At 38.2% G+C, this 12,732-nt stretch overlaps 1 protein-coding gene across 1 annotated transcript; it reads right to left on the bottom strand.

The window, feature by feature from the left end:
• Positions 1 to 134: 134 nt before the first annotated feature.
• Positions 135 to 11,532, bottom strand: LOC124142523 (testis, prostate and placenta-expressed protein-like). Its single transcript, XM_046511040.2, has 7 exons — positions 11,085 to 11,532; positions 7,704 to 7,765; positions 6,015 to 6,073; positions 3,576 to 3,661; positions 3,094 to 3,155; positions 2,319 to 2,383; positions 135 to 1,597 (listed from the first exon to the last, which is right to left on the bottom strand). The coding sequence occupies exons 1-7, from the start codon at positions 11,305 to 11,307 to the stop codon at positions 1,534 to 1,536; spliced, it is 621 nt and encodes a 206-aa protein (XP_046366996.1). The 5' UTR covers positions 11,308 to 11,532; the 3' UTR covers positions 135 to 1,533.
• Positions 11,533 to 12,732: the final 1,200 nt, after the last annotated feature.

Raw genomic sequence — 12,732 nt, 5'->3', positions numbered from 1 at the left:
AAGCTGATACGTAAACCTGACACTCACTCACTCAATTTGTATAGTTTACCAACAGCAAATCACATCGGCGTTGTTGGTACCGAGCTACAGTTATCCTACACACTACCACGAGGATCTAATACAATATATAGAGATATGATTCATGCGTTTTATTTACAACAAAACACAAACATAGCCATACACATATTAAAATACAACAACAATTGAGCAAAGCTTAATACTGGCTCGGTAGGTCATGTGACTTAATACTGCCGAATACTCTCTTGTAGAGCAGGGCGTGTGATAATCAATGAAAGATAAGTGTCAGACTGACTGACAAATATTCCTCGTTACAATACAAAAGTACAAATTGAGCAATGTCCATTCAAGCAGCATATATCATTGCGGTAAACAAAGTCGCAGCTAAATAAATAGACAGCAAAATATCCAGAGTATATATACTGTTATATAGTTGTTTAATACTGATGCGCGATACAATAATAATACTGTTCATGGGGCGTTGACTAAAACTTGTAATAATTAATACTGTTGTTCAATATTGAAGTGCAATAACATAATCACACTGTTGAAGAGGCGTTGACTAAACTTGTAACAATTAATACTGTTGTTCAATACTGATATCCAATAACATAATCACACTGTTCAAGAGACGTTGACTAAACTTGTAATAATTATTACTGTTGTTCAATACTGATATCCAATAACATAATCACACTGTTCAAGAGGCGTTGACTAAACTTGTAATAATTAATTCTGTTGTTCAATACTGATATCCAATAACATAATCACACTGTTCAAGAGACGTTGACTAAACTTGTAATAATTATTACTGTTGTTCCCTTCTGATGTGCAATAACCTAATCACACTGTTCAGTGGGCGTTGACTTAAACTTGGAATAAATAATTAATACTGTTGTGCAATACAATAATACTGTTCAGGGGCGTTGACTTATATACAGGTGTGACTGAATACATCGAAGCATAATACCGTCCATAAATAATTAGACCTCTGGTAGATACGAAACATTGAAGTACATGAATCCCCTTGTACAACGAAATGAGAGGTCCTCCTGGGCTCATTGGACAAAGCGATCTTAGCGCTAAGATGATCGTAACTCCCATACTTTAACAAAGGCTTACAATAGTCGTAGCGCTAAGATTGCTTTGTGCAAGTGGGCCCAGGACATTGGCATCAAGCTATAAATCGTGAATTTACATGTTGATTTTACAGTATTCAGGAGCTACATTCAAGATCCCATGATTTGTAATTCAAACTGTGATTACTTGTAATGCAAGGCTACCAACACATAAATATAATTCTGATGTAAAATATCCCGTTGGTACGTTTTGATATTAGTTACTACCAAACAAAACGAATCACGAATCACGATTAATACTGAAGTAAATACATCCGTATGCCTTAACAAAAAATTTACAGAATACGTGTGAACAATAAACGAAGTTATAACATGTTTAGTTTAAAGTGTAAATGATGAATAAATAAATGACATGTGCGATGGGACGGTAACAGTGTTAGCGCCAGGCTTCAGACGCGATGTTTCGGCTGTACTGAGGGTAGGTGTCACGGTAGCGGGCGCTGAAACGCAACAAAACAAAATGGAATCAGTTAAACGTCTGATGGTTTTGTCTGATTTCTGAATATAAAACTTTGGGTCATCTTCAAAAAGATGTTCTCGACTTTCTTGTGATAGCCTGAATCTGTAATTATTAAAGTAAATAGATTTGATGACTGAAATTTAACAAATGGACGTAGATTTGCATGTTATGAATAATAACGTGTAGCTGTAAATCGCAAAACGGTTGATAGTTTTTATTTAAAACACGAACTAGTGGATTTTGTAAATAGCCTCTTCAAGGACATAAATGTATCACAACATTTCATTATAGCTATGTAAAAATTCAAGAAATAAACAAATTGCAAGGTCCCTTCTAACACCTCTATATTTATCTTCTGGTAAGGGTTATATAATAAATTCATTATTTATTACACATGCATTGATTTATGTTCCGCGTGACCCGGTTTTTCCCGCCGACAGAATTCAAACCATCATAAGAAGCGCGGAATAAGTAAAATCAACTATAAATTAGAGTTATCTCCCTTGTAATGGTGATCCCTGCACCCAGCGCTTCTGTGCTCACTGGAAGATTCTCTATAAATCTCTGGGTTTAATTCTAAATGAAAAATATTTGCCCACCCGTGATACTCATGGTCAACATGAACCTTATATCAAAGATCTAAAACAACAAAAATGAATCTTTAAACAAACAACAAGTAACACGTAGTATGGTCCACTTACAAGACATTAGCTGGCATTGGGCGCTGTCCATACTGATCCAACATAGGGTCCTGCCTCAGGGTGTACTGTAAACAAGAAGGAACCAAATGTCACTGCTTGTATAAACAATATAATATCTGTCAATTACGTTATCAGGTTTCTTTGTTTGTTTGTTGTTTAACGCCGTACTCAGCAATATTCCAGATATATGACGGCGGTCTGTAAATAATCGAGTCTGGACTAGACAATCCAGTGACTGACATCACGAGCATCGAATAAATAAGGTTGGCGATGAAAGATTCAATTTACAATATTAATTTCACTACTAGTAACACAAAAAATGGAATGCCATAGTTATTTTTGCGTAAGTGAGTGAAGAAATGTTATTTTGCGCCGCTGTCAACAGCTAGTATCCTAACTATATCACGGCAGTCTTTTAAGAGTTTTATCTCAGCCAGACCAGTGGTTGATAGCATGAGTAACATCCGCGCCTTCGGGACATGACAATTGATACACACAATCATTCAAGTCTAAAACTCCCTCCCAACTGAATGTCTCAAGCATTATTATGCCCTGGAATCCCAACGGCTTTGATTAAGCTCAGTCAGCTTTGCGAGGATGGTTGGGCAGACATCATATCCCACAGGGGCAAGTAACTTAATCGTATCGGAAACATCGGGAAAACTCGTAAACCAACCAACGGTCGGGGTTCAACCTCCCTCTGCTACCACGCGATCAACATTCAAGGGACAGAACTCTTCCATTACTTCCGTGGTTCACATCATTTGGAACCTACCCTCCATGACCTCGTGACCTCAGGGCGAAGGTACCGCACAGCATATCCCACGAAACGGAGGTCTTTAAGGAAAGAAAATGCTTACAGATATTCAGATTTCAGTCACCACAACGATTTCAATTACATAAAAGGTTGATCTTCAAATATAGACTTGTTTACAATATTAAAAAATGAGTGTGCAAGACTATGCTTGTTTCAGGACTCCATGTATTTGTTTTGCCTTGAATTGAAGCTTGCATCAGTTCCAGTCAATTCCAGGTTCAAATTAATCTTAAAATCCTTCACGAGTCTATCTCGCAAATTCGTTCGAGGAATGTCCGTTACAGAGAATACAGTGAAATCCCGGCAGGTTGAACCTCGTTAATCCGGAATGATTACTGTTATCAATGTCTATACTAATGCGATATTACAATATACCCATGGTTCGCATATAACGGCATCGTCCTGATTAACGAGGCTACACTTTATATACATTACAGTACCTTTGTTTTCCGGGGTCTCAGGAAGATTGATATCATAGCGTTCTGGTGACTTGTTGAGAAAGTCCGACCACTGTTGGCGCGTTTTCCTGTCAAACAAATGTAAATATATAATATTAATATGCAAGACAATTGTTTCAAAATTGTTTCAAATATGCGACTAGTCAGATGGCCAAATACAAGTTAACTGTTACTTTAATTATTAATATATCTGTTAGTTCATTTTATTCAATATCTCTCTTTTTCTCTTTCTTTCTCTCTCTATTCTTTTTTACATTATTATTATTATTATTATTTTGTTTTATTTGGGAGGGGGGGGGGGGGGGGGGGGGGGGCATGTTTATCTCGATGAAACATTTTTTTTTCTAATCGATCACGACAGAGATGAAGGACAAATACTGTGGTACGTCAACTTACACTCTTTCTTTCTGTCTTTACTTTATATTCTGACTGAGGTTAGCAATAACAATACTTTAGGCCTCATAACAACCGACGTAAGATTATATCACGACGGACCTGGTAATATTGTTTGTACGTCCAAATTAAAGTGGTTCAAGTTGAAGGTGTTTAACGCTCGTGAAAGCCAAAATTATATACCGTGTGCTACCAGAACTTTGTCACTGTAAGAAACGTCGTCCTTCTCTTGCTTATTGAAGTTTTGTATCAAAACCGCTTGTGATTGTGATTTTTCGACAATGTTTGAGATTGAGAAACGAATAAACATACTAGTATTGTGCTGACTTCGATCTTGGCACGAAATCTAATATACCTGCACGCACCCAGGTAGGTCACGTGATGTGTGACCGGTGTTAGGTCCGATCAATAAGTCTGTGTTGTATAATATTAGGGGAACAGGTCAAGAGTTCGAAGTCAGATAAACATCCCAATTCCTTAAGGTACGTTGTAAACTGTAATGCAGCTCAAACATCACTCACCTATTTAAATAAACTCAACTGCCGTTTAATTGGATAAAAAAAATTCATGTGCCACTTCCAAAAACCTCTTATCAAACTAAGACAAATTAAATAAGAATTAGTTTCAGGTCACGTTGACCCAACTAAAGTAAAAGTCTTATCTCAGCGTAAAGCCAGATCGATAACATCATATCGATCTCGCGTGTCGCGAGCCACCATTAAGTCAATATATACTTTGAAGGGCAGTTAATCACATACAACAATCGCCAGCTGTTACCTAACCCGAGTGACCTTCCATTGAAATAAACCAAGGTTCACCAGTTACACCTAAAGGCAGCACTAATGGAATTCAATGTCTCTGATCATTAGTATTTTCTTCGGTGGGTATCACAATGTGGCCAAGTTAGCTCCCCTGGTACGGATCACTTGACCTCGCAAATGTTTTTGTGTGTCGTGACAGCCGGCAGAATGGCGTGTGAGGTGCGGTGTTGGGGTGTATTTTGTGCGTTTGTAGGTAGCTTCATGGCTTTGTGGTATGGTATATCATGTACGTATTAACGTTTCATGTCGGGTATTGTTGTCGGGTTACACTGTGCCGCGGCGACACTAAACCACAATGCGGGATATCATAATCACCGGCCGTGAAATAACATGCGTTATTAATGAACACTACAGAGAGCGGTTTGCTATTGTACTGTGTACTAAACGTCTGTTTGTTGTATAGCAAAACGTAGGATTAAACTCCATATCCTTAGCAAGATAATGTGTTTTTGATTCAAATGAATTATGGGAATCGGATGAAGATAACTGCATAAATAATTGTGTCCAAATATATAAAATAAAATATATTCCGAAACCGCGTTGCCTAATACTCGATTCTAACTTAGCTGGCCGCATGGAACCCTGGGTCGGAAAGGGGGGAGTTATATACAATCTCCTACACAGTGTTCCTTGCGGTCGGTAGTCCTGCACCATGACCGTGGAATATATTTATTTTATGGAAAAAAAATAATCTAGAAACGCATACAAAAGCAAGTCTAGCCAGATCTAGCTAGCTCTATTAATCAGCACAGGGAATTTTTTTTTATTTTTAGAGTCAAGAAGGATATGCTGAGTCACCACTGCGCCGGAGTGTGAGTTGTATAGACATCTTGACTACGAGGTCGATTGTGACGCAATATGTGCGACATCACTCGCACATATTGCGTCACAATCGACCTCGTGACGTCATAATAGCTGCGCGCAGTTAAGAAGTCTTGTAAGGTCTTTCAGGGGTGCTCACTTATTGTCAACTTTGCTTATATTACGAAGTAGCTGTGCCGCTAAAGGAAATTGGTGTTACATTTTATGTTGATGTACATACTTGAACATACCATGTTGGAATGTGATTATCGTTAATTCAGATGAGCAACCTGCTGGAGTAATTGGACTCAAAGCTTTACTCGTATTCATCCCTATCGCTACAGTGTTTGCGTTTCACGGTCGGCGTTCGGTTCGGGAGATGTAGTTTTGACTCGGTGAGACTTACGTTAATTCCTCTGGCGTTGTGTAGTATCTGTGGAGCTCGCGACCTGTGTCTGTGACATTCTGTAACAAACAGTAGGCATGAACAGAGTACGCATTACAGAAACAAAAGTATTTCACACGAGGACAATGCGAATCAGCAATAGATTTGGGTTTGTTGTTTAACGCTGCACTCAGCAATAGTCCAGCTATATGACGACGGTTCATAAATAGAATGCTGCAAGGAGAAGAATGTTGCAGGGATGAACCCGCCTGTTTCTCATTCATTAAATGTTGTATCTCTAGAAAACGAATAGTTTTTTACTCTCACCTGCTACTCAGTGATACCGTACGCATGCTACATTGAATCAACGAAATACGTACATACGTGGGATGATAATAAAGATGGGTAGAAGTAAGCTATTAATCGGCGAAACCACATAGGGGTCTGATCGACTGGAATTTGGGAATTCAGAAAGTATTTGTTTCCTTGGAGCCCCCAATTCTTTTACCCACAAAACATGACTTTTCAGAACATTCATCATGTTCAGAGGATTATTTATCGATTCTATAATTTCGATTCTACATATAATCAAAATAGCGAGCACGGGTGATATGTTTTCAGCGTTTTCAACCAGAGAAAGGCCCCTCGGTATATCAAATTACCTAATACAACAATCATTCGTATGTATACATGGCATTTCATGGTACACTACAATATATCACCTTAATCATAATTCACTATAGGTCGATCTAAGTTTGTAAAGTGTCAAATCTTGGAAAACAACAATTCGATGGAAAATTGTAATGGCTTTATTGATTACAACAGTAACGTCTGGTAGTGAGTCGTGAGTAACCAGAGACGTAATAACATACAACGTACACGTGTGGCTTACACACGCGGTCTTGATCGCCCTGGGTAAAGTGCTGACACTGGGACTACGTACAGCGCTGTGTTAGCGAGTATCAGTGTGTAAGTCCCTGGTAAGTCTACCCAGTATCGACAGGGGATATACCACTCATCTTGATAACGGTTTCAACAGACAGGTATTACAATGCCTGATGGGAAGGTATATGATTATGAGTTTCCCCGATGTGCGGATCGGCTACAACTAACACTGCAAAATCTACCCCCATGTTTTCCAGACGAACATATTGCCTGAAGGAACCACCATACATTTTACCCCCATGGTTGCTACAGCGGTACAACTTCACACAGTGTACATCGTTTTATCATACTTTAGAAAAAATCGGATACAAACGATTTAATGAGGGTTTGGAAAAAGATGACAGGATACATTTTACTGTTAGACAGTAATAATACGAAACTACGAGTGCGATCCGGATATGGTCATTACAAATGTGGAGAAGCAATGCTCTCACAAACCAGGTTTATGTTGGGGAAGTATTACTCCGTCCTTTTCTTCGTACACTCGTGGATGAAGGTTCTAGTATCCAAGTTGTTCTTACAAATCATCACTTACGCAAAGAGTAAAGACGTACGTTCCTTATAAAATGTGTATGCAAAGATGTTTCGAACCAAAAATATGTTCAAGCAGTATTATTAGTAACATATCAAAGACGTTGAGACGTGCCCCCTAACCTGGTAATCACAGAACAAGAGGTTTGTAATGATTATAAGTCACGCGTTGAAGAACAGGATATTTAAACAGACTTTAATATAGAGTGATTTAACCCAGTGCCGGCCACTTACCATGCTGGACAGCCGCTGCTTGGGAGGCTGGAACAGTGTAGTGGTAGCTCGCCTGAAGTCCACTGGAATGTAATAAATAAATAATAAACCAAAGGTTTGCTATAGTTTGACTTTTATGGATTTAGAAGCCTAAAGAAGCCCGTACAATATTGAACTGGGATCGAAATGATCCATCGATCTTAAGATTGTCAACATGTTGTCGCAATACTGGACGTTTCACAAGGTAGGTTCAATGTTTAACAATCCGTCGAATTTGTTACTTATTGCAGCGTAATCGTTCAGCACAGGCAAGAATAGAATAGGAAATTTCTGAAAATATTTAGCTGTTTGATCATTTGCGAGAGGCATAGGGAATTGGAGTTGCTGGGTGACGTGTGCAGAGCATGGTCCAATGAAAATTAGTTCAATGAAAATGAAAAACTAAATCAAATTTTAGTGCCTTTTATCCCTGAAATTTCAATCAGACAACCGGACTGGCAAAGTTTCCATTTCAGAATATTGTAGACTAACGAACAAAAGTAACAACAGGGTAGTTAAAGAATAATGCTATTTTATGTTAGCTCACAGAAAATTACAATAAACTGGTTGAATTTCAACTTATACCTCGTTCACATGCACAACATTTACTAACGTAAGTAATTTTACACATGTGTAACTATATATACGTGTGTATATATAAATTTACTATGCGTTCGCATGAAAAGCATCTTAGGTGTGTAAATAAGGTATGTAAATTGTGTAAGGCGCACATATTTAACACAAAACAGGTTGTTTTCCAATCAAAGCTGAATGAGAAGAGACCAACTTCACCGAAAATTTTCGCGTAAAGCAAAATGTGTTTGATTTAATTTGTACACAAAGTTTTGACTCCTTGAAACCAAAAACAACCACCATTCGTTTAACTCAAAATACGCATAAAAGTTGGCAACTGTTGACTATTTGTTTGGTGTTGGGAAAAGAACAGATATTAATTAGATCATCCTCTTACGTTGACATAAACGTTCACATTGCAACATATACAAAAAGTGCAAATTTACATTTACTTTTGCACCTGCTCCAGACATGATGCAAATTTGCACCTGGTGCAAATATACACACATGAGTAAACGCGTTCACATGACAAGTATACTCACGTATGTATTTCTACACACGTATGCACATATACAAACATATGTATAGAGGCGCATGTGAACGGGGTAATAGTAACTTTAATTCCAGGCCAATGGGCGTTCAACTTTTCAAAACTGACCGTCCGTCAGCAAAATAGATCGTCTCGGACACAGTGAGTGAGTGAGTGAGTGAGTGAGTGAGTGGGTTGGGTTTAACGCCGCTTTTAACAGTATTCCAGTTATATCACGGCGTGTCAGCTTAATGTTGGAGGAAAGCCCGAAGTGATGCAGGTCTCAGACGTTTACCACTTCGGTGAAACCCACGAGCACGGGTATGATGCTGACAAACCTAGAAACATAATCAGGGCGAACCGGGGTTCGAACACACAATCATAGGTTTCTGGCGTGCCCTAGGGACGCAACTCTGCACAGCGAATCGTGGCGCCGTCTCGGACACAGGCCCCTGAAGCTGGATAGTGATATTTCTGAAACACCGGACCCATAGATATAAAGGTATTTTTATCTGTTGGTCGGAGTTTCATTATATAACTATCCTGCTTGAGGGGCCTGTGGTGTCGGACAGGCGGGTATTTTAAACTCTGACTTTTTGATAAGTGTTCTATGAATAGGGGCTGCTCTACTCTGAAATTGAAACCCGATAAACCAGAATTTGCTAGAATAATGGTGTAAATAATAAGTTGCTGAGGTATGCTTTTAGATTTGCCTTGCCGGTGTATTGTCGAGTCATTTATGGTCCAGGTGTTTGTGACGGATCAATTCAAATCTTAAGTGCAAGATAAGCTAATCCTGTGAGTCTTTTCTACTAGACCTAGCTGTAGTGAAGATTAACACACTAACCCGAACCAATACCACTTGTTTAGCTTACAGTGTTATGGCTTGGTAGGTAAGTACCAGTTGAACTGAAATTATCGATTTGCCCAAGTCGACACTGGGTGGTCTTTCACGGTAGAGATTACTGTACACATATGTATGTCATTCATTGAATGACAGCGGGTTGGTTTCGACATCACAGAGTAACTAAAGAAATATTTATTCCACATGTGAGATATGATGTAGACAGTACAAGACACCGTACGTCGATATAGCATATAATGTAACCATTTGGTCGATATCTATCAATATTTAATATTTAATCCCCTGGATATTTTCGAAATATTTATTGATCGAATGTTTTTTACAGTTATTTTTGCTAACTCTGCATCGAATCGTTGCCGGTTTCATCAATTATTCATGAAAATGAAACCTATAAGATCACACTATTTTTTTAGTACCGTGGTTTACTTTTGTTAGACCTGGTTGTTTGCTTCAAAACTTTAAGCATATGGTATGCTTATGCTCTCTATAGTTATGCACTGTAGGGTTATCAAATATTCGTTTGAAGTAGATCAAATATTTGTCTTATGAATTGAGGTACACGATTTTTGCAGCGGGTATAAATGGGTTATGCCACAGTTAGCAAAGGGAAGGCCCGGCATATATGCTAGGTCCCCCGAGTAAAGAAACACGACAATTTACACTGTTGTACATATGATCACTAATTTATCAATACTGTATCAACTACTTACACGTCAAATAACTTCTATTCTGAAAACAGCACAATCGGTAATTTAGAAATAAATCAAGGTCACTAAATGTCATTGTTTCGTATACAATGTAATCTTCAAAGAAATAAGGTGACTTGGACGGATTACAGAAATCTATCATCAGATTTGTCGTACAATCCTGCTTGAACCTTATCGGAAATCCTGGATCTCTGGGGATTAGGTGTGATAATCATATTCGTTCTGATACAAAGCACCCTACGAGTATATGTATTGCTGCAAAAGAGCCATGATTTATTTGAAAACGGAAACATTGCTATGAATGTTTGCTCAATATTTAATCACACACAGACAAAGAAGAAGAAGAAGAAGAAAGGATAAAACGCTTCAAAGGACGCTAAATTCTTAAAATTATGTTGATGATGCATTCAATTATCTTATTTCAAAATCAATAAAATATTTATCTTAAGTTTCCTTATATTTTCGTATTCCGAAACATGACCTCAGTTTATGAATGTACCTGCACAGGAACACATATCAGGTAATTTCCACTAGTTCTATGTATGCTGTGATCATTTGGTCTGGCATTAGGTCGAGTGCCAATTTTTGATTCTCAATACATATGTGTTCATTAAAGGACTTCGGGTTAATGTGAACCAGAACGGACATATACATGGTATAGATGATAGTCGGGAGGGGCATGTTCTCACCTGGACCACTGCTTGTCGTAGTCCTGCAGTGCTCATCCGGGAGTTTGTGTCCGGCCGTATCCATGTCCATACGGCGGAAGGTCGGGAGTTTCGGGTGGAACAGTCCCTCCTTCACAGCGGCCAGCTGGACCTTCCTCAAGGACGGGTAGTTGTAGGAGTAGCTGGGCATCTTCATTGGACACACCCTCTCAGTGGGTTTAGTATGAACGTTCACCGTCGTCATCGTGCACGTCGACAAAGATGTTATCGAACGATACGTTTCTTATGAATAGAAATTATGAAATAGCAAAGCTAATACGAATACCTTTTATATGCACAACCTAATACCTAATAACCAGAACGAGGGCCTCTTCAAGTCTACTCCGTCCGCTCTTACAGGTTGCGCGACAATAACGCTCTAACCTTTACCTATGCATAGACAAGTAAAGCGACAGAACGTTGCCCTTGGCAACGATCAACAAAGGCTTCCTTCACGCGCCGCGGCCTACCGGAAATAACCCGGCGCGTTGAGGGGCATTTATCATTGATAAGATTTGTCGCTGTAACTAATACCAATGTGTTACATGTGGACGATTAGGAATTAATTTCCTTCAGAATATTGACTCTGATTTGTTTCGTCTGATCTAAGTAACCTTGTATACTTAACATAAACTAAACATAAAAGGACTATTGTTTTTTGTTTGTTATTGCAGCCCTAGTTCTTCAGTTAGACACAAGAAAAACAAATGCTTTCAGTGTACCTTAGCTTCTAATACTTTTGATGACTCTAATTTTTTAAATAATTTTTTTATGATACAATTTCTTGAGCTCATCAATGCTCTTTTGAAAAAAATATTTCATGAAAACTGTTCATACTGCACACCGAGTTAACATAAACAAATAATTGGGTTTCGCGAATGGCGGAAACACTTTCACCCAATGAGTCATGAGTTGTAGTGGCGGATTCAGAATTCTGAGGGAAGGTGCGTACCCCCTCCCTATAAAAATAAAGCAAATAAAAAAAATAACAATAATAATAAAATATATTAATTAAATAAAAACAATAAAATAGAATATAAAATAATTTTTTAAAATAAATTAATATGTAAATGGAGATAAAATTGTAATTTAAGCAAGCAAACTACGTAAATGTGGATGCAAAAAGAATAAGTCGGAATACTGATCTACACAGCATTCACTCTCATCCAGCTCAAGATCGTTCCACTCTGCACTTCAAAGTGAGCCGTGTTTCACGATGCGGTTAATTGACATTTCCACAGCCAAATTAGCTACAGTCCATATCAAATTACAGAAGATCTGTGGCTAACAGTAAGCCAAGTATGTGTTAAAAAAAAATTAACATTACCACAAAACTTGTTAAATGTACCTTTTTGACATGTTTTTAAACGAAACGATCGGCACTTTATACATGCATGTAAAATATATTTCCCTAATCACAGATAGCGATACCTATTACATTACTAATCACATATCTCTCGCATATCATCACACAAATCACTCAAGTTTTCTATACTTCATGTGACATTCCTGTGTATTAACAGTAATAATTAAATAATTATATATCTCCAAATTGAACACAAGCTCAAGGTGAACACAGTTGAAGAACAAACTATACCCTGCCATCCCGAATCCCCCGAGTTTCAGTTTT

The sequence above is a fragment of the Haliotis rufescens genome, unplaced genomic scaffold, assembly GCF_023055435.1.
Source record: "Haliotis rufescens isolate VD_foot unplaced genomic scaffold, xgHalRufe1.0.p SCAF_17, whole genome shotgun sequence".
NCBI lineage: Eukaryota > Metazoa > Mollusca > Gastropoda > Lepetellida > Haliotidae > Haliotis > Haliotis rufescens.
The sequence above is the reverse complement of the archived record's forward strand: the minus strand, read 5'-3'. Positions and strand labels throughout refer to the sequence as shown.

What these genes read in the sequence shown, in the direction of transcription:
- LOC124142523 (XM_046511040.2), bottom strand. Translation starts at nt 11,307, where the DNA reads ATGACGACGGTGAACGTTCATACTAAACCCACTGAGAGGGTGTGTCCA. An exon ending in AGCAGCGGCTGTCCAGCATG is followed by an intron (nt 6,074 to 7,703) that starts GTAAGTGGCCGG and finishes TGTTTGTTACAG; the next exon opens with AATGTCACAGACACAGGTCG. An exon ending in TGAGACCCCGGAAAACAAAG is followed by an intron (nt 3,156 to 3,575) that starts GTACTGTAATGT and finishes CTTTCCTTAAAG; the next exon opens with ACCTCCGTTTCGTGGGATAT.